At 36.6% G+C, this 26,621-nt stretch overlaps 1 protein-coding gene across 2 annotated transcripts in view; it reads right to left on the bottom strand.

Moving 5' to 3' along the window:
* Nucleotides 1–24,149, bottom strand: part of glra4a (glycine receptor, alpha 4a) — a 36,358-nt gene extending 12,209 nt beyond the window's left edge. Inside the window, exons 1-5 of one of the 2 annotated variants that reach the window (XM_026280889.1) lie at nt 23,661–24,149; nt 3,223–3,356; nt 2,709–2,776; nt 1,837–2,060; nt 382–464 (exon numbers count right to left, since the gene is read on the bottom strand). In XM_026280889.1, coding sequence (XP_026136674.1) covers nt 382–464; nt 1,837–2,060; nt 2,709–2,776; nt 3,223–3,356; nt 23,661–23,728 — 577 coding nt within the window. In that variant the 5' untranslated portion in view covers nt 23,729–24,149. The remainder of the gene's footprint in view (nt 1–381; nt 465–1,836; nt 2,061–2,708; nt 2,777–3,222; nt 3,357–23,660) is intronic. The other variant, XM_026280888.1, reaches the window with a different exon arrangement.
* Nucleotides 24,150–26,621: the final 2,472 nt, after the last annotated feature.

The raw sequence follows: 26,621 nt of genomic DNA, 5'->3' as shown, positions 1-26,621 counted from the left end.
ACGAATTGGCATCACGTGACACCAATGTGGCCAACAGCAGATCGAAACATCACAGCATGAGCACGTATCTGAATTAAAAGAACATACATTTAAAACTGCAGTGCTGCAGGAATGTGAAGTAGTTGGTTTTTATATTTTAGGTGTATTATTATATGTTTTGAATTTAAGTTTTTAAAAAGATGCTGCAGAGCATGATGTCCTATCACGACTGTTACCTCGTCCGAGGGAATTTCAAATGTCTAGCGTGACCACGGCTTTATGGTGAATGCAATTAGTGCATACATTAAAACTCCATATCAGTGTCAAAAGAACTGAATGCAGTAAAGTGTGAAGAGGTGAAGGGCGAGGAGGGAAAGAGGAAGAGAAGAATAGAGTACTCACAGCTTTCTAGCTGCATGGTACATGTTTGAATGTCCATTGGGAAGTTCTTCAAGTCCATGGGACAAGACAGGATAAGTGTTAGCCTGAGACAAAGTGCAAAACAGGAAAGCAGAAAGTGGGGAAAGGTCAGAGTTAAACCACAAAGGGCAGAAAAGGGTGTTAAATAGAGGATAGAGAAAGACCCAAGGAGCTTACAAGGAAGACAAAATGAAAATTGTATTTAATCACCCACGTGTCCCTCTTTTTTAACAAAAATCTGACCAAGCTTTTTAATTTGACTTTGGGGCTATCACGCTTCAAAATGACACCAAAACAATATAAAAAATATCATAATAATGGTCAATATGACTCAGTGAATAACTTATCTTTTTGAGATAGATCCTTTGAAAGACAAAAAAAAAAAAAAAGATTTAAAAAAAAAATCAAGATGCTTTTGCATTGATTTAAGTTTGACCCCAGTAAATGAAATTGCATATAAACAACCTGTACATTGTTCATAATGTCTTAAGTTTTGTTCCAAGAAGGAAAGTCATATGTAAATGACTGAGCTTTGAGGCTTGTCAGGACAGCCATTTTATTTCAGAATGCACCATTATTTAAAATCCCTGTTTATACAGTCTCTGTACAAGATCTGATCTCTATGGCTGTACACTTCATCTCTTTGATTTGTGGTAACAGAGTGAATCCCCAAATGAGGCAGTGAATTGCTGTTTTTGTATCATGTGCCTTCTTGGTAAAAGCAAACTAACTGCCTGACGGTTGTTTTTCTTTTACATTTATTTATCATGCTGCTGACACATTAAGGTTTTAGCCGTGAGGAAGAGTCACCACTAATAGAAAGTTTAGATAGAGGAAACAGTGTAATTACCTCCTTTAATGCAGTGCCTCCGAGAAAGACAAAAGCTACCAGTGCTTTTTTGAAAAGCCAGATTCTTTTGTGCTGTGATAACCTTAAATTCAAACCCCAAAATATCCACTTACATTCATGTGGAGAACTTTTTATGCTCAACACGCAACATTTTTTTTTTCACTGTAGTTCCTAAAGAACAAGCTTGGCATGATTATTTTCTATTCCATCCACCCTTAGAATTAACTTTTCAAATCTTATATATATATTTCAAATCTTATATATATATAATATATATATATATATATATTTTTTTTTTTTAAAGAGTGAAATTAAAAAGTACTTACATAAAAGTACTAACTAAGGCCACATAGCTCTCATCTTATGTATTGTATGTTTCCTATGATTAATAATGGCTCAAATTGTGATCATTGTGATGCTATTAACCAGCCCTGTTTACTTTAGCTTGTGTCTTTAACATATAATCCTGAAGGAGAATTTTCATGCAAAAAATAAAAAATAAAAATAAAAAATAAATTGCACTTTTGCACTAATTCTTGTGAATTCCTCTGTGTTCTCTTAAATCTATGAGAGACTTCACTGCTTACCTAATACTGTATAGCACATTCCCATTCTGAAAGATCCTCAGCAGCTTGTTGTCTGTTGTGACTTCATGAAAGTTTGCGCCTTTTTCATTAGCAAAGAACAAGTCAGGTTTCCATATGGAGTCCAGCATAGAAGGGTCCAGGTCTAAAGAATTATCAGGATATTCACTATAAGCCAATCGAGGGTCATTCCACTGCTGACGTAGAAAGACATTGAGTCTATAATCCTGTAGGAAGAGGGAGAGAAAACCAAAAAATGTTAGGTCCTGAAACCTTATAGGTCGATTTCTGGATTTGATTATTATTAATGTTCCTTTTAGTTTTAATGTTTCGTTCTAGTTCTGCTTTTTTCTAACATTTTAATTGCAAACCTAACACAGTCTGAATAAGATATGCTCTCAACATGCCAGTAAATAACTTGTTCTCCCTTGACATTAATTTCTGTTGGAAGACCCGCATTTCCAATTATCAAATCCCAGGTTAACCAACTAACAGACCGTTAACAGTGGCAATCTGTATCGGTCAGCTGAAACATTCTGCTGACAGAGACATTTAGTGCTAAGCCTAGGCTTTAGAGGATGGGTATGTCACCTTTTCTACTTTTTCCCTCTAGATTCCGTCCGTTCTCTCAATTTTTAATTTTAATTGCATGGAAGACAGTTCATTATCAGCACATCAGCAGACCCAATGGACTCTAAACTAAGCGATGTGCTCCTTGAGACAAGAAGTCAGGTAAGTGACTAAAAACTCACTCAGCAGTTATATAATTGTAACAGGGCATACTGCCTGAAAGAATAGAGCAAAAGAGAAGGAATTCCCCTTTGCAATGCTGAATAGTTGATATTAAACAAAACTGAACCAGTGTGATTACATACCATAGTTGTCTCTGTAATGGAGCCAAAGCTGTTGATGAAAATATTACAGGTGACATTTACTGGTGGTCCTGTTGGAATAGAAGGGAGAAGTTTCTTATGTTTAGACTAACACTTAATTTTGGTCAGAGAAGTTTGGATAATGAATGAAGATTTTTGTAGAAAAAACCCCATAGTCACCATTTACTAGACCAGCATGAACATTCTGCCTAACATCTCCTTTTGTGGTTCACAGAAAAACAAAACGTATGGATATAAAATAACGGTAAGTAAATGATGACAGAATGTTTTCATTTTTTGGGTGAGCTATCCCTTTAATAATAACAACAACAGAACAGAAGATGAGCATTCCTGGTTCTTAATGTATTCGGGGTAATAGCACACAGTCAGTTCATTGGGTTCTTTCTACTGTCACCTCATTAGGTTTCCAGGAGCCACTATCATCAAGCTGCTACCACTTTCACAAGTTATGTTGCAAATATCCCGACAAATCCTGTTTGTTTACATTCTGTCACACCTTTGAAGTTGGGTCTGATGCGAGCGTCATAGCCGGAGGTTCTTCCCATCAGCTTGTCCAGAAAGTCCGATGGGGACATAGGCTTTGGGGCTGGCCTGCCGGAGGACTTTATCTCCTCTTTACAGGAGCCCAGTCTGCCAGAGATAGAGAAAGCGAAGAAGAAGGGGTTTAGGATAATGCAGCAAAAGAAAGATGAGGTAAAGGACAACAGATACAGTCAGTGATAATGACAAAGAAGTCTGTCATGAACCGCTTTAATGCATATTTTAAAAAGATTTGTTCAAAAGACCAGCATGCATTTTCCTAGCTGGTGGAACTAGCATACCAACATCCCAAACATATGCTTGTGTCCTGCAATACTGGTCTATTCATCAGGGAATACGGAGGCATAATGCAATAAACATACGTTCTACATGCAGGGTTTTTACTGAAACCTGTCACAGTGATCATGGCAAAGAAAAACAGAACCCACTAAATCCCTAGGAAGGGGGAGGCATTGTGTCTGACAGACTGATGGCTCAATTGAAATGCAGCGAATGTCACAGTTAAGGTAGACGACTTTGATTCCAGTTCCAGCGGGACTCAGTCTGTGCCTGACAGACCTGCCAGGCCGGAGCAAGTGGATCCCAGAGGCCAGAGTCTTGGATTCGACTGGAACTTTCTCCTTTTGATACTTCAGAAGAAGTGTTTCCTGCTTGCTTGCTTTTGATACAATTTTAAGCAGATCAGTCATGACCCCAGTCCCTAGCCCCTGAAGAGCGAAGGGCCATCAGACTCCCTGTCTCCTTCCAATGTCAAACTTTCTGATCGGTGAGTGTTTCTCAGTGCTTTTACTACAGAAAATGTGGAGTGAATTTTAGTGGGAGCTCACAGGTGAGTCTCTACTTAAATTGCATAGTGTTTGAAAAAAAAAGAGTGTAACCAGAGTCTGTGTTCTTTCCCAAAGCCCTGGAAGATACAAATATCTCTTGGAGTGAGAAAAAGTCCAATATGGGTTTATATTTGCCTCACAGGCTCCAGGGCTTCCTCATCATCCAGTTCAGATCTTGTTTATCCGAAACAGAAGAGAAAGGCTGCTAAATGAATCACCCCCACTTTTTTATGTGGTCCAACTGCCTTAGAAAATCAGGCTTTTCGCTCACATTCCCGCTTTGCTTTTCGCCAGGGTTTATGGCGAGACCGTGCTAGAACGGAACATGCATTTTTAAAGAGTCGCAGGAGAGCGAGGCAGCAATCAAGTTTGTTTCTCAGCCTTGAGTGTCTGACTCACGTTTGCATCCAAGTACCATCAGCATCAGATTTTGTTTATAAACCTCACGGCCCCACGGCTTATACGCCAACTATGCCAAATTCATATCGAAGTCTTTCTGAACTTGGGAAGCTTCATTCCACTGAGCTCTTGGTTGGTTTTCTTCTTTCTTGCCCTTTCTTTCACTAGGAGAGAAACCATATGTTTTTTCGTTCTCCCTCGTTCTCCCTCTTTCTCTGGCTCACCTAAACAATCAATGTTCTTCTTAACACCACAGTGTATTACGGACAGTCCGATTACATTCTAATCCTCAGTAAAATGGTTTATATAATATGGGGCTCAGGCACACAAAGAACTGCTATGGCAAAGGTCCATTGCGTGTGTTTGTGCTGAGTGTAATCCATGGTTTCTGTTGTTTTGGTTGTCTGGTATTCAGCACCACTTCAAACATTCCAAGGAGATTATACAGTCGCATTTGAAATGCACAAACTTGTCATTTCAGACCAGTGATAAGACTGTATACATGATTACAATATCCATTGTGAAGCTGTGGTGGGTGTAGTGGTATTATAGTATATGTGCTCTACATCTGTAATAATGACAAAATGAAAAGTTTTAATTATATAAAGTGGTAAAGTCCAGATCCATCATTGGAGGGTGCCAATATTTAATCTTATGTTTTGAAACATATTTGTCTTTAATAATGAGAGATTCCATAAAAAAATTGATAAGCATTATTAATATATATATATATATATATATATATATATATATATATATATATATATATATATATATATATATATATATATATATATATATTGCATTGACAAATTTGGTTAATCATATTTCTTATGGCCGTATGTTATATACTTTCTTCAGATTTTTGTATCTAATAGCCTATTTTTAACTATCTAATAGCCTTTATTTTTTTATCTTTACCCATCTCATTTTGGAAAATGCAAGTAAAAAGTGGAACTACACACTTAAACTATTTTCTAAAATAATTTTAGTATTAGTATTTCATCTGTATTTGAAAATTAACAATGTTTCAATTATTTTGTTGTATGATGTATAATTATAATTGTCTTTGAAATGATTGTTCTGAAATGTGATTTCCTCTGATTGCTTGGAAACATTATTTCAGGGCTGCATGTAGAGAAGACGTTGAAAGACTAATTCCTGTGACAGTTATGTCTTTAGTCTGCATGAAATGTTGACACATGAAACTCAGATCTGCTTTAATACAATTTCTTATTTTGGCAATTATTTCTTGCAATTTGTTACAGAAATGAACATTTAGCGGAACACGACTAGCTCAGAGAAAACGATAAAACAGAAAAAAGTGAATGTGAGTGGTGTAATAAATCTGTCAGACGGTCAAAAGAAAAGTCACAAAAAAGAATTATATGCATGCATTGAAAAGATTAAGTCACCCAGTCACGTGATTACCTGCCATCTCTTTCACAAAAGCAGTCTGTCAACAGCGTTCAATTAAAAACTCATTAATTAACTTCAGTGATTGACCTGCTGCCCTGTGAAACTATAATTGTCCGGAGATTTTACTGCACTTCATTATAGAGATGCACAGTGCCTGTGTGTTGAATCTTACATAGTTACTGTCTGTTTTTCTATATTTCTTCTTTTTATTTTTGTCAAGATTATGTGGAGCCCCCCTTGAGTTCTTAGTCATCAGATATGGTTTCAGATGTTGAATACATCAGCATAATGTATTAAAACATGCCTAATTTTTCAACGACAACGCAGAAAAGTTTAGAAGGTTGTTCAGTGAAGGATTAGAATAAAATTCCCCTCTCATAACCCCTCTCATTTCAGGGGATTCTGGGAAATAACTGGCGGGATGTTAAGGGAAGCAGATCTAAGCCTGTTTCATGCTGGGCTTCAACTAGGTGATGACCACAACATTTTTTTTTATTACTGTAAGCCTCGAGAGATGGCTGACCCCTTCATCAGCCGTCATGAATTTATAATAACTGCCTTATACCATTGCTAACTTCACAGAATCTCAGATCCATTCCCATAAGACAGAACTGTACCAGCGCAGCAATCCAGTCACGTAAATGTGCGAACATGAGAGCTAGTCATCAAAGTGTGAGTAGAGTGTCCCTGAGGTGTGGAAATGCTGGGATACAGTGAGAGGGAGTCGCTTAGGGGATTCCCAGGATGCCAGCTTATAAACAGATCCGCTGTGGTAGGGATGAAATGAGAAGCTAGAAACTTCAAGACAGAAACCAAAACAATTCCTCTGTCGTTCTGGCAAAAAATATATAAAACAGTGAAGTGTTTGCCTCTGGTCTAACAGGCACAGCATCTGTCGGCTGGTCATGAGGCCAGTGGGGTTACTGGTAATGGCTCCGCAGGAAGCATTACAGAGGCCTGTTTAATGAACGGTTGGGCTTTTCTTGAATCATTGAGATGCAAGTAAGGGACTTTTAATGAGCCTGACCTTTCAGGGCCCGATACTGCTGTCTGATCCCTGAGTCCCTGTCTGTGGAATGACAAGAATATCTTAACACTCATTCCTTGCTCAACACTATCTCTGATATGTTCTCGTTTTATCAGCATCCTGAAATTAATGACTGTGATGGCACTATCAAAGGCATACAAAAAAAATAAATAAAATAAAATAATAATAATACAAAAATGATGCTTGAAAATCTATTTTAAAAAGTTGTGACAGTCTTGCGATTTAAAAAAGATTTGATTGTTTTGTTCATGCTTTTAATAAAAATAAATAAATAATACAAATGAAACTGTTTTTGAGCAAATAAATTCAAGTTCAAAAACCCATGTTTAAACACCAAAAATGATCTATAGGTTCTTTTGATATTATAATATGAAATATGTCTATTACAGTCATTTATGCTTTAAAAAAAAAAAAAATGAGACTTGTAATATCACATGCCCCAGTTTTGTTTGTTGAAGTCATGATTTACACTGCCTTTCAAAAGTTTCTTATGTTCATCAAGGCTGTATCTATTTGATCAAAATTACAGAAAAAAAATAATTTTGTGAAATATTATTGCAATTTAAAATAACAGTTTTCTATTTTAATATACATTAAAATATAATTTGTTCCTATGAAGCAACGCTGAATTTTCAGAAGTCTTCGGTGTCATATGATCCTTAAGAAATCCTTCTAATATGCTGATTTATTACCAATGTTGGAAACAGTTGTGCTGTGTAATATTTTTTTTTTGAATACTTTTTTCATGATTCATTGATAAATAAAAAGTTTAAAGGAACAGTGTTTATTACAAATTGGAAAATTTTGTTATAATTTTATTTACACTATATTCAAAAGTTTGGGGTCAATACATTTTTTCTCATAAAAAAAGAAAAAAGAAATTAAAACTTTCATCAAGGATATGTTAAATGGTTAAGTGATATTAAAGGTCCCCTTCTTCGTGATCCCATGTTTTAAACTTTAGTTAGTGTGTAATGTTGTTGTTAGAGTATAAATAATATCTGTAAAATTCTAAAGCTCAAAGATCAATGCCAAGCGAGATATTTTATTTAACAGAATCCGCCTACAAAAAACGACCCGTTTGGACTACAGCCCTCTAATTCCTGCAGTAATGACGTCACTAAAACATTTTTTTTGACCAACCTCCACCCACATGAATTCACAAACAGGGGTGTGGCCTTGTTGCGCTCCGACGGAGAAGAAGGAAGAGCTGCGTTTGTGTTCGACATGTCGTTGAAACGCTGTTATTTTAATCTTGGAGTACAATCATCTTTGTTTGGGCTTCCCAGGGACGCTGTACTTGGAGATTAATGGCTACAATTTCTGTTTAACTCGGTTATCGAAAATTATAATCCACATGTAAAACTATGTGCAGCACATGTTGCTGAGTACAGCTTGCTGAGGACAATTTCCTCAATCTCAATCACTTTTAAGCCGGATTCGCAAAAAAGATTATTCTTGAAAGATGGAGCAGTTCCCTCTTTGTCTGGAGAAGGTGTTGTTTATGGACCACAACCGGTAAGTGTATTTTATTATTTAAGTTGGTGTGTTTAACAGTTTCTGTAACTTACTACACAAAGGGCAACGCTGTTTAGCTTTGTTAACTAGATGTTAGAGCTGTGCAAAAAAACGAATGCGATGTTCATGCGCATCTCGTCAGTAAAAACGCTCCTGTGATTATAAGTACACGTGCGTTCTAGCCCAATCACGTTTGCAGGAGGGCAGCGTGCTCTAAGCTGGTGTCGAATCACAACACAGGAACCGCTGGCCCAATCAGAACTCGTTAAGTATTTCTGAAGGAGGGACTTTAAAGAACAAGGAAGTTATCAGCCCGTTTTTGTGACAGTGAAAACAGCGGTATACAGATAGGTGAATTGTGTGAAAAATACTGTGTTTTTTTATACGCGAAACATGAACACATGTTATATTGCACACTGTAAACAATATCAAAGCTTCAAAAAAGCATCTGCATATTTGAATGATTTCTGAAGGATCATGTGACACCAAAGACTGGAGTAATGGCTCATGAAAATTCAGCGCTGCATAACAGAAACAAATTATATTTTAAAGTTTATAAATCTAAGAAAACAATATTAAAATTACAATAATATTTCACAATATTAAAGTTTTTCTGTATTTTTGATCTAATAAACACAGCATTGATGAGCATAAGAGACTCAATTAAAAAAACTTAAAAATCTTACTGATCCCAACATTTTGAATGGCAGTGTAGCTCATATTTAGATTTGTAATTTAGAAACATCTTTTTGCAGATTTGTTTTGACTGTTTCTTTCTTTCTTTATTAGAATGTGTTGTTGATAAAACTGTAATACAGTAAAGGTTAAACATTTTTCTAGCTGTTTTTTTTATTTGATATTTGTTATTTTCTGCTATTCAGATAACTTTCACATCTTTGGTACACTGTTCTTATTATCAGCTCTCTTATTTTTCTGTTGGCTAATTGTGAGGGGAGAGACTAGTCTCTGTATGCGTTATATATAGTGCTGTAATCTGCCAACTCTTTCAAAGGAAAGTAAATCTGGATAGATTTCAGCCCAGTCAGCTGCAATGTTATCAGACAGGCCTAGGGGCAACATGCTGGAATGAGAAGCTTCATAAGAAGTCTGACTCTGCTGATCCTTATGTTCTTCACATTAAAACCAGTGCCGCATGTGACCCTCAGCAAGTACTGGTTTCTCTCATAGGCTCTGAAACCACAATTACAGATGTTCAGATAATATTAATTCAGAGGTAAATGCTAAAAATACAGACTTTGTCAGAACCTACTAAGAATAGAGAATATCATTATTTAAAGGCTGATTTTCACTTAAAAAAATATATTCTTTGTTTTCCACAGAAGAAAGTCATGCAGATTTGGAATGGCATGAGGTTGAATACATTATGACAGATTATTCATTTTTGAGTGTATTAGATGTCTATTATAGAGCCCACTGGACACTTTGAGGTTATCCTGTCTCCATATGACTCATCATGGCCCCAGAGTCCTAAAAATATGGGGTGTGTAAATGCAGATAGAATTTGTATTTTTAGGTGAGCAATCCCTTTAAGAATTTGAGTATTTTTAAAACGGATAGTCATTGAAACAGAGTAACTTTTAGATGCTTATTTTAATTAGCAACAAGCTTCATCCCAGTTGCATTGCTACTGTATGCTGGTTCACCAGCCAAACCAGTGCTAACCACTATAGGAGTTCATCTCATTGAGCATGATAATTACAGTTACCACCCTGGTTTCATTTAGTCCCTGCATACACTTTGCACATGATTTGCAAACATATGCTTCTAATTGCTTTTCATTAGAGAGCCAGTGATCGGAAAGCATATTAATTTTCAAAGTGGCCACTTTTTACCAAAGGCACGGGAAATGATAGTCATTAGACACTCATGGATGGTTGTCCAGATTTTTAGGGCTATTAGCATAATATGAGATGGAGTTTTTGCAGGTCTTACAACCTGTCATTAAAATACATCTCTGATCATTTTACCCAAATCGCTTTCAGTCTGGCTACTTTTTCTATCCATGCTTTACTTTTGATTAACAGCATCATCAAAGGAATAGGATTTAGTTTTTGTTCTGCAGTTTTCTGAGGCGCACTTGTCTTGGCTGATGTGATCTATGTCCCTTCTGTTGTAATGTTCCTGTGTCCATGGAGACACTGGGGGATATAGTGGTAGTATGTGGACTCAATCACCCACTGCCCTTAAGCAGTGACTGGACAGATGCCTCGGTAGAAAAACATGTTTGGAATCTGACACGGCTCACACATACAGGTCAAAGCTGCCCTTTGTGAACATGGAAGTGAAAAAAAACATTTGTCAGCGATAATCTCACCAAGTCTTCAGTGTGATTTTTTTTCTAGGCAGTTTCTAGCAGGAACTACCAGAAGAAGTGGAATAGACAGACCATGCAGAAATCAGACCACTAAATAACTGCTGGCTGTATAATGGTGAAATTAGAGTATATTGCTAGAATTTTTTTTCAAGCTGTAGAGGTTTTTTCATCCGTCTGGTTTTAGAGTGAGCTTGAAAGCTCTAAAATCATTAGCGATGCTTCACAGCTCTTTCGTAAAAAGGTTTATTCCTCGCTGTTTACAAATCCGGCATCATTATAAGTGTCTGTAGAAAACTCATTGTTCTAAACTAGATCTATGATGTGGTGCAGAAGCAACTCAGTGGAAATGTACTGTATATTGCAAGTATAAAACTCAGCTCATAACTTTATTAAAAGTCGAGCTCAGCTGAAACTCCTCACAGGCCACAGATTACACATTTTAATTCATAATGCAGTCTTTAACCTTGGGGGAGGCTGTCTCTGACATCTCAGAAGACCCATTAGATTAGATCATGTTTCAATGCTAAATTTATTCTATGTTGCTGAAAACCTTGAAAAATGCATTTAATGCCGTGATGGTCTCATTTTTTAATCTGATCGTCCTCTTTGCCCCTAGCCACCGTTCTCCCCAGATTCACGATTTGTTTAAACTGTGGTTTAGCTGTAGCTTTTCTCAAGCTATCAGCGTAATGCTGTGGTGTGCCATAATTAAGACACAAGAGCTCTTTTTGAAGTTTCTACTGATTTGCAGGGATACATGATACTGTAAGCATTTTTTTCCCATTCTAATAAAGTGTACTTTTCTGTTGTAGCCTTTATTATTCTCTTTTAGATCACAAAAGGAATGGAATTATTTGCATAAATATTTGAATGTGAAACTGAATGCACGATTCATCTTCCAGCAACCGTCTTTTGAAAAGATAATTATGTAAATGGCGGTACAGTATGTAATAAAAAAAAAATGTAATTAGTGTTGCATGGTTACATAAAGCCCTATTGTGTCAATTAATAGAATAGGCTTTGTTGTGCGAGTCATTTTTGTAAAAACAACTCATCTGATTGTTTATTCATCAAGGCTGTTATTTATATTTATTGTAATCAAACTGTAGCATAGCTACTTCCTCCCACAAAAATGTACAACAAATGAGCCCACCTGCTTTTTCCACTTAATTCGTAGACAATCAATCAAACAAACAAAAGATATGAGTATCTTACCATTAAGATACAGCACCATTAAAAAAGTTAAATGTAAAAGAAATTTTCTCAATATACTATTGTCCTCTCAGCCTTCTTTTTATTCCCTTCCAGAGATAGACCTTGGGTCAGTCGGGAATACCTTTTGTCAGTCTAGGAGACAGCGCTCCAGCTTCTCTGATTACTTGTCTGATGGTGCCAGTGCTCTGACAGAGAGCTGTGATGGGTCTTTTTGTGACGTGATCTACTCTTTCAGAGCAATAAGCAGCGAAGCCTATCAGATTCACCCTCCCAAGAGGGTCCTACAGGTCCATCTTTCTCATCAGGGACCATAGATGACATTTCAGGGTCGTCAATCTGCCATGTTTTAGAACTTTCCTTTTTCATTGTGTTTATTACACGTTTTTGTGGTAACTGATGGGCCCGTTTAAAAAAAATCTAACCTTTCTGTAAAGGCCAGCATGTGTTAACTCTGTTTCAAAACTTGATTAGCAGCCTTGCTGCGTAATGCCATTTTTCATTTATTAATACTTTACAATATTAAGCAATTTAGGTATGTTTATGATTTTCTCTCCTCTCCTGCAATTTTTGGAAAATTAAACAAGTCTTTACCTTCTTAAACAAAATACACTATTGTTCAAAATGTGTGGGTCAATAAGATAAAAAAAAAATGCTTTTATCTCTTATGCTTAACATGGCTGTATTTATTTGAATCAGAAATACAGAAAAATTGTGATATTGAGAACTATTACCATTTACCTGTAAAATAACTTTTTAACTATTATAACTATTTTAATATATTTTGAAATGTTATTTATGTTATTCATGTCATTACTCCAGTCTGTCACATGGTCCTGTATAAATCATTCTAATGTGCTGATTTGCTCAAGAAACATTTCTAATTATTATCAGTGTTGAAAGGATTTGTGTTGCTTAATATTTTGTAGAAACTGATTTTTCAGTTTTCATTCTTTTGGAAATGGAAAGTTCAAAAGAACAGCATGGGAATATACAGTGTGAAAGTCGTCAGTTTTGATCAATTGAATGCATCCATGCTAAATAGTACTAATATTTGTATTAATTAATTCTGTATAGTACTGAAAAAAATATCCTGACAAGTTTTATTTAAAAAAGTATGTTTTAAACAAAATTTGATAGATTTTTACTGAATGAGAAAGAATCTAAAAAAAATGGAATGATAATTTTATTTTTTCTGAAGCCTAAATGGAAACTCTCTACTCCACTGTCTCTAATGCAAAGACGTCACCACACAGAGAAGAAAGATTCGCCTCCTGGCAGAGGAGTGCTGCCGTGATTTTTCTCTGTGTGCCTATTCAGGTTAATGAAATGAGAGTTCAGAGAAATTGGGCTGGAATTCAGGTGTTACAGAGAAATGAAGGCCAGGAAACAGAAGTTAAGCAGCAGCACAGAGTCACTCTCTGCTTCCCTTCTCAGTGACAAACAACGCTAATTCTTGCTTATAACCAGCAACACATCTCTCATGTGTACGTGTGTACAGTAAATGTCTAATTAGGACCTGCAGCATGCTACCACAGAATCATAAATGTGGTCCATTAAATGCCTGTGCTGTATGAATATGGATGGACGTGTCAGTTCTCATCAGGTTCTGGATTACTTCCACGGACTTGAACGAGTCTCTATACGCCATCCATCCACTCGGAGATCTGCTTCTTGTTGTTTCACACGTTTATCTGCTACACTCTGTAACTTGCTCAGGTAATGAGGCCCTCCCGTCTGCTCGCCTTAAGGGCTGTGGCGCTCTTGCAGTTGTGCTGGGTAGTTCACAGCTCTCCTCCCTGTTTTCACTAGCTCTGCCTGAGGTGGTCCTGACTCATTCTACCTTCACATGGCTTCAACAACGCTCCACCTGTCTGAGAAGCCTGTACTATGGTTCAGGAGCCGATATGGGCAGAAAAGTGTGCGGAGAGGTCGCTCACTGCGTTTTAGAGCCTCCAGCTGTTCCAGACTTCAATTTCAGTGTGTGTTTTGCTTCGCATGAAAGAGAGCGAGGACCCCAATGGCTTGTGTTTGTGTGCATGGTTTCCAGTCTTCCTGGGATTATGGGAAAGGAACTGTTTGAGGTCCTGTGCTGTGCTATGGCCTCTTAGCATATGTCTTAATTTTTTTCTGAACATACGCATTGTCATTTTTAATGTATCAATGCTTTTGATACCGTATTGTAATATGGTTTTTTATCGAAAAATAATTTAAAGGTTCAAATATTTAAAATATAACAAATTATTAAGTATTTTGGCTGGTATCACATTACCATAAATTTTCTTTCAGCTCATCTAAATGCAGACAGAGACATTGAAAAAGCAAGCGACCGTTTACAGATACATTGCAGTCCCCATTCAATTGAAGAACATTGCTTACCAGAGGTGATGACATACAGTGAAACATAATTTGCTGTTATTTCACACTATTATGACAGAGCTAAATGTGACATTTATTATAATGAGTTTGTGGGACACCTGTTATTTAAAGTTTGTGTACATTAAAAGTTGTTTATCATATTCTTTAACTGTTTATATAGATAGATAAATATAAACAGTCTAATAATTTACAATTTAGACTTGTTAAATGGCTTTAAAATATCATCCTAAATGGCTGTTACTATTTAATTTTCAGAAATCTAAAATTGTTCCAATATTATAATCAATATCTGTGGTATGGCCTTTGATAGATAGATACCCATCCTTACTCTGTGAAATAATGACTGGAAACAATATAATTTTTTGTAAGTAGTATTAATTTTATGAGACTGCTTATTCAGTTGATACTTTCACAGTAGCATGCTCCTGATAGTGTCAGAATGCTTTTTCAGTTTCTGAAATCTGCAGAGGAAGTTTAAAGGGGTCCCATTATGCTTTTTCACTTTTTCAACTTTAGTTAGTCTGTAATGTTGCTGCTTGAGCATAAAAAAGATCTGCAAAGTTACAAAGCTCACAGTCCAATTCAGAAGGAGATATTTCATATAACAGAAATCACTTTTCAAAAACTACAGTGAATGACTAATTTGGATTACAACGCATATTTTCCGGGATTTGTGATATCACAAATATCGACGAATGGGACGAGACTTGGTTGTTGACTGTTATCACTATGTCAGAGACACACTAGCTTTCCCAAGGCAGACGAACTTGTGGTTACAATCATCCGGGTTTAAATCGCGGATTCAATTTTTTTTTCCGAACAACCCAGTATGAGAGACTGTTCTAGTACACCCCCAAACAAAATCAAGACTTTGTAAAAGAGCATAATAGGACCCCTTTAAAACTTTGACGAATGCAGTCTTTTGTGCATATAAACAATTCGCATACAAGGAATCGCATGGATGATGCACATTATAATTTTTTTTAAAATGTAGTACGAGAAGTACATCTGTATGCGAATTTAAATACAGGTACTGTGATAAATAATAACAAATGGTCTGGATGCGCCGTCAGGGTTCTCATGCTAGCATAGTGAGGTCAGGATGTTCCTCTCATCTTTATGGAGTGATGCACATGGGACTTTAGATAGTCTGCTCAAGCACACTTGAAATAACCACTTTAATTGGAGCACTCTCCAATGCACCTCACTACTCTGAACACCGGCAGAGTTACACATTATTTTTTCAGGCACTGTTGACCCACTGCAAATGAGCAGATTTTTGGAGCTGGTTCGTACAGGAGGAGCTGTGATTAATCTTAATAAACAGAGAGGGGTACAGTTGTTTTCCCCTGAAGCGCTCAGTGTGGGTGGTATGTCATACACAAGAATCCTAGAGGCACTTAGTGGATGAAGTCCATACTTTGCTTAAGGGTGTAAAGGGATCCAGAGTCTAGACTAAGTTTGGCCTCACTCCCAGAAGCAAATCTGTATAAGTCTAAGTGACTATGTGCAGGACAGCACTGCTTCTTACTAAAAACAACTATAGAGAGTAAAATTCCTTCCCTTCTTGTTCATTTACCTCAAATATTATTTAGATGTTTGTGATTGTTCCATTTAAAGTGTGGTTTTCTTGTGAAATCTACTAAAGAGTAAAACCAGCAAATATCTATTCTCTTGTTATAAGCCTGTTTTCACACTTCTTGCTTTTCCCAAACTTTAATTCAACTACTGCTCTCTTTTAACATTGCACTTTTAGGTTTAAACCATGCTATGTCAGCATCACTAATGTCAGCTGTTTGCCACTGTAATACAGTGTTAATCAGTGGGTTAACAGTGAATCAGTTTGATTTGTGATTTACTGGCTTTTGATTGACTATTGAGTTTGATTTAAATAAAATATTACATTTAGTACGTTAAGTATTTTAGTATTTTATGTATTTAGTATTTAGTAAGATGTATTTATTGTTTTCTTTAAAGATGGCAATTGCAATGCTCACAATTCAGAATCCAGTCAACAGCCGATGGATAAAACAATGTTGTTTCTTTTCTATTTTATGGTAATACGTTACATTTGGATCTTGTGCTACTTGTTTCATTGCAACATTAAATTATTTCCTTACTGTATATTAATAATTTGATTTGTGTTTTTTATCAGCTATTAGCAAACGCAAATGATTCTCTTTCAAAAATCTTTCAAACCAACTAAACAACTGCAACTTTTAAAATGGCCTCAGATCACACCAAAAGCTGTAGCGTAAAAGTTCCCTGAAATGTTTGAACATAAAATCCTTACAGGGGTGTTTGGCAAACAGTCTTTCAGATGAAGTCACCATGCTGCATGACTTGAATTGCTCTGCACTGATTTAACTGCTAATAGCTCTGTGTTCTTTCATGCTGTGTTCAAGCAGGGAATGTAGTCTCCAATTTAGAAGGTACACTGACAACACAACAGTTACACAGACAGAAATGTTTCATTGTATGAATGCAAATATTCTCTCTGACCTCCAGGAATCCTGAACTGGTGCCATTAGAGCAAATATTGTCTGATGTAGTCTGGCTTGGGCCAGGAATATTGGTGGCCAGAAACCTTCTCTTTGGACATCAAGGTGAGGGTGAAAATAAAGACAGAGAAGAAAGGGAAAACAGGAAAGCAATGTGGGAAGACCCGATGAGCTGATAGTGGAGCTTTGGTCTTGCAGCTGGTTGTGCAGACAGAGAGAAAGAGAAAATCGGCATGGTCATGCATGTCTAATTCCATCTTTTGGCTCTAGCGCTAACCCCTTGCAAACAGAAGGGAGCATATACAGGTTGTATATGAGATATATTTCTTAATAATGTTCTGTTGTCTTAGCTGGTTAAATAAAACTCTAAACAGGCAAGACTGAGACTAAGTGTCACATAGAAATGTTGTGAAAAGGGGCTAATAAATAAGGTTTTGAGTAATTTTTATTTTCTAATGATTATTTTACTTTTTTTATGTAAAGGATTTTAAATTACCATTGTGTATGAGCAGTGACTTTGTATATTGGTTTCAAGCACCCATTTTATTTCATAATCCTCTTAAAAGTAAAAAGTATTTAATTATTATTTATTTATTTATTTTAAATTGCAGCTATATAATTGTTCATTTTATCTTCCAAACTAGAAATACAATATGATATTTTTTTTTACTGTAAAATTATTTATTTACTTAATAAATTAAACTTTTATATATTTATTTAATTAATTTGCATTAATTTTCGTAGTTTTACTTTAAATTCTACTGAAAAGCCTATGATGGGATGATTAATGGCAAGTCACATTGTGACAACTTACTGCACTATAGGGGGGGTCAACATGGGTTCCTTAAACTGTATTTGTATTTCCTATGTAATAATGGTAAAAATGTCAGTGCTTTTTTTTTATAGTACAAATCAAAAGTGATATGAGTATTACTCCGGTTACTCCTATAGCATATTTGATCGTTTTCAGAAGAAAAAAAAAGAGCTTCCTACATATATTAGGACCATAAGCATTTTATTGTTTATTAGACTGATGCCATACAGTCACAAGAACTGACAAAACTTTCTCTGTAATGGCCTTATATCTGTTTGTTTTAGAAATATAGCAATAGTATTTTAGGGTAAATACAATTAACCCAGACTCAGTGGCTCCATTCTCATGGCCTGTTGTACTTCCCTTGGCAGTCAGTCAGTCATGCTAATGATTCTGAACGTATTTCTGAATCCTGTGCCGTGACCTTAAGCTGTTTGCATCCTCCTTGACCACTGCTGCTATGCTATTAAAAAAACTGTAGCTGCTTCCATTTTTCCATTAGGAAAAAATCATGTGTCGTACAGGGTTAATGGATAAGGCCTTAAGCTTAGTAGATCAATAAACCAGAATTGTCATGGCAACAGACCGCCGCTAGCCTCGGTGCTCTCACAACTGCCTTGACACCAGAAATATCAATAAACCGAACACTGGGTCGGCGCGGCCCAGTTTCTGAGGCCCATCTGGAGGTCAGAGTGTTAGTCAGGCATTTACTGAAAAGCTGTGATTAGCACTGTTGAATTTAATTTGTTCCTACAATAGTGAGCCGGAGTCAAGGGGTGCCCTTACAGAGGGTAATAATTTATTCAGCGTTCAGTGGAATTACACAGCTCCAGCGTGCTTGTGTTCTCATTTCATGCCGGAAAAAGTGCCGCCTCGCTCCCTGACATTGTGTTATCTGACACGCACAGTTGTAATCCCCACTTCAACTTCCATCTCCCCCCACCCACCTCCAAAAACTGCTTCACCAGCCATGCGTGACATAGGCTAGTCAACAGGAAAGTGGAGCAAAAGATAAAGAGAGAGACTGAGAGACTGATGTGTCCTGGTGGGTGTTGTTACTTGTGTTTACTATCCATCCTTAAAGTAAATGACCTTGTGTCATGTAGCACAGTCTGGGGATGTGCTGTTTGCATGCTTCATTTTCCTGATCTGCAGGTATTGCACTCATTCGTTCCCAATGGCTATACGATTGTATTATTTTTTCATTAGAAACAGCACCTCCTGCCAAGACCTCTGTTTGTTTCCTATTATCTTTTTGAAAGATCTCCCCTCCGGATTAGATGAGTCAAAGCTGTCCAGCTGTTATGAGATCTTCTGCTTCAGCCAAACAACTATGTTGTACTATCATTGGATGTGACAAAGTGACCAGCATGCACAGTGGCAAGACCAATGCTCTGTTCCAAAACCTATAGTGAGCTAAATATAGAGGCAGAACTTGAAGGCATGGAGGTGCTACTTCCTAAGACACTATGTTTTGTAGATATGATATTTCAGTATTTCCCATTAAGTCTACACTTAAACTTCTCATAACTTCTCATAACAATATAAAAGATCTGTAGCATTGTGTTTTGCTGCATTTCATTGACAAAGCAGCTATCAATCAAACTAATCAAAACTGCGATATGACTTGATGCATTTATCAAATTGCTAAAGGTTGCAGTTTCATTATATATGTTAATAGTCTGTTGCATTGTGGTCATTTATATGCGAGCAGCACAGTAATGTTGTAGTATACCCCATTTCTCCATGTACTGTGAGTTTAATGTGCATTTGGGAACGCAGAGTGCTGTAGTTATGCTTTTTCACATCATTTTCAACAGTTTTGTAGACATGATTACAGCATTTTCTTGGTTTTGCAATGAAATGCCTTTCTTAAAGAAAATCTAGAGTCTCTCTGCATTTTTCTGCCGAAATTATTAAAGAGATCTTGCAAGGTTAGAAATGAAGACATTTAAGAATTATTGTAATTTTGCTACCTTTGTTTACCATTGCTACCAGTACTATCCTCTTATTACTATAGTGATGTATTTCTTAGTGATATAAAATTTATACATTTTCATCCCCTTGGAATTATAGGGTTCTATCTGCATTCTGAGTAGTTTTGATATATTGAGCTTTTACATTTTTTGTGTTCCATAGACTTCTGTAGATAGAAACTTTTTGTTTTTTCAGTAAAAAATCCCAAAATGTACACAACTTAAAATAAAACATCACATAATGTAAAAAAATTGTCACAGAATAAGAATATGTTAATAACTCAATTTTGACAAAAATGTCAGATAGAACCTTATAATTCCAAGGGGACGAAAATGTGAATGGAGACTCTATCACAACTAACTAGCGTAGCAACAGGCTAACATTAAAGCACCCCCATACAATATATGTGCAGAGCGGAGATTAATGTGGTTGTATTAATGCTTCCATAGAAGACAGGGTCCTATTTTTTTAGTTGCCTTTCATTATATTTTGGAATAGATCGATACATGCATTTCTATAGAGTATAGATTGCTTCAAGCATCAATATATATGATGCTCCATCTCCCCTCCTGCTAATTCGTTGGACGCTAACCTGTTTTGCCATCTCCGAATTAGTAACAACATAAAGACTCCTTTATGTGCTTTTAATTGCGCTGAAAGTAATAGCTCAATGTAGCAACCTCCAGTAGGGCTTTTCCAACAGGGCTTCAATCTGTCAAACCTCGAGCAGGAGGAGAATCCCACAGGCCCTTCATTTAAATGAGGTGCTGTGGCCCAACCGCATTAGTTACACTTCATGTTGTGCTTCTCTCGCTGTGGTGCTGTATGGGAGCTGGCAGTGGAAAGAAATTCATTTCACCACAGCCCACTGGCTATGCGCTCAGGCTCAAAATCATTTTTGCCAGGTTAAGAGTCAAGTACCAAAAACATAAGGGAATAGGTTATGTTTGTGACCATTTCTGAACAAATGTACTGGTTTCTCTATCACTGCTTAACTTTTAACAAGATCCCTCATCCTTTTAGACCTCTCAGAGTTTTGTGGGTGCCCCACATGTAGTACAACTTACACTTTGTAAAAAAAAAAAAAACAAGGGCACACAGTTTTCTCACACCACAGTGGTAAGAGAAATTGGTCAGGAACAATCTTTCAAGATGCTGTGCAGCAGTCTGTTACCTCTCTTCTGTATGTACATGCTCACATCACTGAACAACTTGTGCTGCTATCCCACAGTTTTGTTGCAAATCCTGGGTTAAATCTGCACCACCATCTACCGCTCTGCTTACTGTTGTATGCTCTCTTTGTTTTCACAGTAGGGCTGCTGAGGTAGACAGACAAATATTTGTGGGAGAGGTGCAAGCACTGGTTTGTTGGAGCAAAACGGGTGAATAACAATGTTGTATCAGAGGTGCATGTTGAATCCTGATTAGCAGTTTTTTTAAATAGTGGCTAAAATGAACTAAAAAATTATATATATTTTTTGTAATAGAATACAATGATTACAAATTATTTTACATTATTACGTAAAAGATTTTGGTTTAATAAAAATATTCTATTTTAAACTTTCTATTCATGAATCAAGAATCCTGAAAAAAATATATCACAGTTAACATAAAGATATTAAGCTGCATAATTGTTTTCAACATTGATAATTAGAAGAAACATTTACTGAGCACCAAATAAGCTTTTTTTTTTTTTTTTAAGCAAATAAGAAATGCAGCCTTGGTGCGTATAGGTTATATAAAATTATATGTGTTTAAATGTGAAATATTTATTGGAGTTTAAAATATTTATCATATAGACTGTGGATCACATGAGATACAATATTGCTGTGGACGACAGGCATTATTTAGAAATACTTCAGATTCAGTCAGCCAATCAGAATCAAGTATTCATTCTGTGTGTTCAGATAATCTTTATACTGTATAACAAGTGTTTTGCTCAGTGGCCCCTGACCTCTGCATTAGTATTGCTGCTGAGAGCTGTGCTGGTGTGACTTTGGGGTCAAATTTGGCACACCCTCCTGATTGGTGGAAATGGTGTTCTCGTGAAATTTGTACATAGCCCTGCGCTGAACACTGCGTACTGCTTCATTATTATTAGACACAAAGTTTGAGCTGTCGCAAAGCCCCCTTTTGTTTTCAATCTCAGCGTCTTTTATTTCCTTACAAATCCCACTGTTTGTGCCTTGACAGACGTCTTTATTTCACACAGCGCCAGATGCTCTTTCAAACTACGCCAGTCTTTTTTTCCCCGAGGTAATGTTCTTCCAATGTTTTCCTGAGGTTATAGTCTGTTCAAAACTTTCATTATGAAGCCGAAAGATGTCTGTGAAAACAGATAGTGACATTCTCATATTCATCTTCACTCAATCACCACACAGCTGACCTGTAGACTGCACACGCTGACGCAGTTCTGAATCACTCTGCCTCCCTGTATGTTTTGTGAGTTCCTGCCGATATCTGCGGCCGTGCTCGTGACCTGTCTACCTGCTAATCAGCCACCTGCTGGATTTCTACCCAGGTCTCTGCACAGCTCCTTCCACAGCCATTCTCGCCCCCTCACCTCAGAGTCGGACAGCTCAGCCCAAACAGCGCTCATCTCTGCCTCCATGTTCCGTCCGCTCTGAATCGCCCACACAGTGTCTGCAGGTTGACACACTGAGCTGGTGAGTGCCATTGCTAAGGGATGTCATCTCCCGCCTGTAAGTCACACCACAGGCCCTTCAGAGACACTGAAGCCTTTCTGTGCGCGTATGTACATGTAGCATGTGACATACCGCAACATCTACAACATGTTCCTCTGCCAGTCACCCTTTCCCTGGCTGTCTCATGCACTCCTTTCTCACACCTTCCTTAGTTGTACCTTTTATTACATCATCCTGACACCCAGCACTTCTCCTGTAATTTCATCTAGAATGACTTCACTCCATCTTCTCTTTATCCCTCACTCTGATTCTCGATGGAGTTCCCATCAGAGGTCTCGCTCTCTCAGAGCGGATGCTCGTCGGCAGACCCAGGCTTTGGGATTATGCAAATTGAACTCCAGCCTGTTCACACCTGGATGCAATGGGGCATGAAACAGGGAGTGCACTCACTGCAAAACTTTTCACGTTTTTTCATTTAGATAGAGAGGGAGGGAGAAAATCGTTTTCCTTTATTAACAGTTGCGGTATGTAGCTTCTTTAAATTGTTGGATGATTTTCTTTATTTAAAAAGCTTTAGTATGATTTAAATAGCACTGAGTTTCTCTATGTTTCAAATTCTTCAAAATCTTGCTTTGTGTATTAATAAAATATAGAGACAAAACCCTTACTGTGAGCTAATGAGTTTTGTGCTGTTGGATATTGTTTATGTGGTTTCTTAGGCACTCCAGCCTATAATATGTATATATATATATATATATATATATATATATATATATATATATATATATATATATATATATATATATATATATATATATATATATATATATATATATATATATATATATATATATATATATATAAAACAATAATACAATACAATACAATTTTTATTTCAGCAGCTTTCATCTCTCCTTTCAAAAATGCTCCATAGAATTTTAGAATTTGCTTGAATTGGGAGATTTTCTTATAAAAATGACCACATTTCCATAGACTGACTGTTCTCTGTGTTAAGAAAGTTTAAATTCACCAGTAATTATTTAGAAATGATAAAAATAAGAAAACTCTTCTCATCTAGTTTAAGCTTCAAATCAAGTTTCCAGATACAACATAGAGTTAGTTTACAGTCCAAGCAGAGTAATGCATTTTTTCTTTTTCTTTTTTGTTCTTTTTTTTTGCATGTTTGACCCCAAATCTCTCCCAACTATTACTCTTAAGAAAAGAAGAAAATACATCAATATGATATTTCTCACAATACACACTGTACAAAGAGCCACACAACAAATACATGCATGCTATGAAAAACACTGCTTGTCTTACCTGATAAAGCCCCCTTGGAAAAAGAAAAAAGACAAGATGTATAAAATCCTTATGACCTGAGGGAGCATTCTCTTGCTCAGTCTCTCTTTCTCTCTCAGACCGTTTGAAGAACTTAGAGTCTACAGAATTACCAAATCCAAAGAGGAGCAGGTAAAACTCGACAGGAATGCATTGTCTTGCAGAGTGATCCGAGCCTGTCTGTGAAGAAACTTCTTCTGCCTTCCTCCCTGCTCACTTCTGCTGGCTGGAAAATCCTCCACAGTGGCCCCCCCACCCTCAGATGTCAGGGAGAATAGGTGAGAGAGCAAGCATGTCTGCGTGTCTGGGTTTGTGTTTTGAAGAGACTATGTGCTTTTCCCTTTCTTTCTCGCTCTTTTTTTATGGCCAGCTGCTCGTTTCAGGAATTATAATAGAGAGGATTTAAAGGGCCAGCAATGCATTTGAAGGCAAGGAGATGGCGTGCGGTGAGCCCACTGAGAAGCGGAGCAAAAAGAGGAGGATCTAAGAGATCAGAGAGGGGGATGGAGGTTTTTTTCTGGCTTTGTTTATGTTAGTTATTTTTTTCTCTCTCTCTCTCTTTCTCAGTGTGGAGGACTAACCACTTTAAGGCTTTGCTTCAGCGCACGTGTGTGTGTGTGTGTGTGTGTGTGTGTACTTGAAGGAATGAAGGAGATCCAAAAACATGAGAGCAAGAGATGTGCTTTTAACATATTCTAGGTTTCATATTAATATTTTAAAGCTGGCTTATAATGGTAAATGCCATGTATGTACCTTAATGTGATAATGGAGAGTATAGCCTACAGTATGTACATTATAATCATAATGTCATAATCTAATTAAAGCACTTCGATATTTAAAACAATTTAAAACTGAAACAGTGTAATGGTTGTTGCTTTAGCATTACAAACAAGAATAAAATATGAAAATATTTTAAGAAAAGGTATTAAATAAATACATTTGAGAAAATTACATTTGAATTAAATCTAAACAATTCAGACCAGCACCAAACCTGTATAAACCATCTCAGACCAGTATGGAAATTTCATTCAGCAGGGTGCTGAAGAAAAGTATATTTTTTTGAAAGGGGCTGTTTTTGCCTTTGTAAACTCGAGATGAAAAGGCACCACATGAGAAATTTCAATCTGAATGAAAAATTACTTGTGGCTCCTGACCATCAAATTACCTCAGCTGGAGTCATTCATCTTCTCAGCGGATGACACTGCTGATACCACCGTCTCCTAAGGAGATAAAGGTCTCGCTCTTTTTAATCTTTTCAGGGGAAAACACGTGAGATAAAAAAAAAAAAAACCTCACATCTGCAATTATCTTTGTGCTTCTGGTGTACAGAGCCTGGCTTATGAAAGATGCATTAGAGCCTGTTAAAAGAATGAATCAGAAAACACAAGCAACCCTTCTTCATTTCTGTTCTTTGTTTTGGCTGTGAAATTCATTGCTTCAGAACAACCTAGAGTGAATCTATCTATCTATCTATCTATCTATCTATCTATCTATCTATCTATCTATCTATCTATCTATCTATCTATCTATCTATCTATCTATCTATCTATCTATCTATCTATCTATCTATCTATCTATATATCTATCTATCTTTCTTTCTTTCTTTCTTTCTTTCTTTCTTAGGGGTGCCAATACTACCGTAGCACTTTTATGCTGAGCTGACTTTCTGGTTTCTCTTGTGTATGGTGCTCACATGGCTGTAGGTTGACACAAAGAGCACTATAAGACTGCTGACATATGGAGCTGGAGATCCATCCATCACCCTGCTGGGACCAAACACCATGAAAGGACATACAGTAGAAGTGGAAACCAAATATAGTTGAATATCAATTGCTGTGACATATTTGCCCTATTGGCTGCTATGGCTTGGCAACAAATCAAGCCGTTAAGTCACCCGTTTGTACCCATTGTCTCTCACTGTTGTCCTTCACAGCTTCACGAGTCCTGTTGCCTTCTTGATTCACTCAGTGAATCCACCAGCAGGTATCATTGAGCATTTATGCACATTTATGAATTTATGCATTTATCCGTATAGGGTCAGAGTGATACTCTGATTAATGCATTAATGTAATGTCCCCGAATTATCTTCTTATGTGGGTTAATTATTGCAATATAATTAAAATGTATTGTGTACCAGTCTGGAGGAGTGATTAAATGTCTTGCTTTTTATCTTATTGTTTTATTAATAATTAATTGTACTATTTCAACATGTTAAATGACAGTTCATAAAAAATATAAAAATATTTGAATGAAACATAGTATGAAGCTCGAACATTCCCTTTTAGACTGCAGACAGACTGAGTTAAAACATAAAATAGTCTCAAAAGCATGCGACAGTCTAAATGCAGCAAAGAGATATTTAGACAGCTAATCACTTTTTTACATGGCTAAGGGGTGTTTTACATCTTCACTCATTTAGTTCTCTATGCATATCACTCCCTCATTTTGAGAATGTCTCTATTTGAATATGGTGCACATAACAATTAAGCTTGATTGTCTATTTTCATCCAGAGAAGACTGAATTACAGTCTCAAGTATCTGTGATGACCCTCATCCTGATCCACAATGACACACTAAAGAGCCAGCAACTTGCTTCAGTTAAAAGGTTTGCCGTTTGCGTTTTTTAAATGCTATAAGACTGTTTACAGCCTTAATATTTTATTAGTATGTCCTTGTTTGAACTATTTCAGAATGGCAGTTTAATTGGATTTTAAGTAGTTTTGATTGTTAATTGTCTGCTTTTACCTATGAAACCACGGATGACAAGAATGCCACAGTTAGTGATTTAGTTTGATGTCAAGAGTCAGTGCTCATATAGATCCATATGATTAGATTTAGATTAGAAAGTCTACTCTTCATAGATCCAAATCTTTAATGGTGTTTAAGAAAAGTGTTCAGATGAGTCTGAATGCTGTTTCGGATGTCAGAGGGGGTTGTGATGCT

The sequence above is a fragment of the Carassius auratus genome, chromosome 14, assembly GCF_003368295.1.
Source record: "Carassius auratus strain Wakin chromosome 14, ASM336829v1, whole genome shotgun sequence".
In the NCBI taxonomy this organism is placed as follows: domain Eukaryota; kingdom Metazoa; phylum Chordata; class Actinopteri; order Cypriniformes; family Cyprinidae; genus Carassius; species Carassius auratus.
Note: the sequence above shows the minus strand (reverse complement) of the source record. Positions and strands in the feature narration are given on the sequence as shown.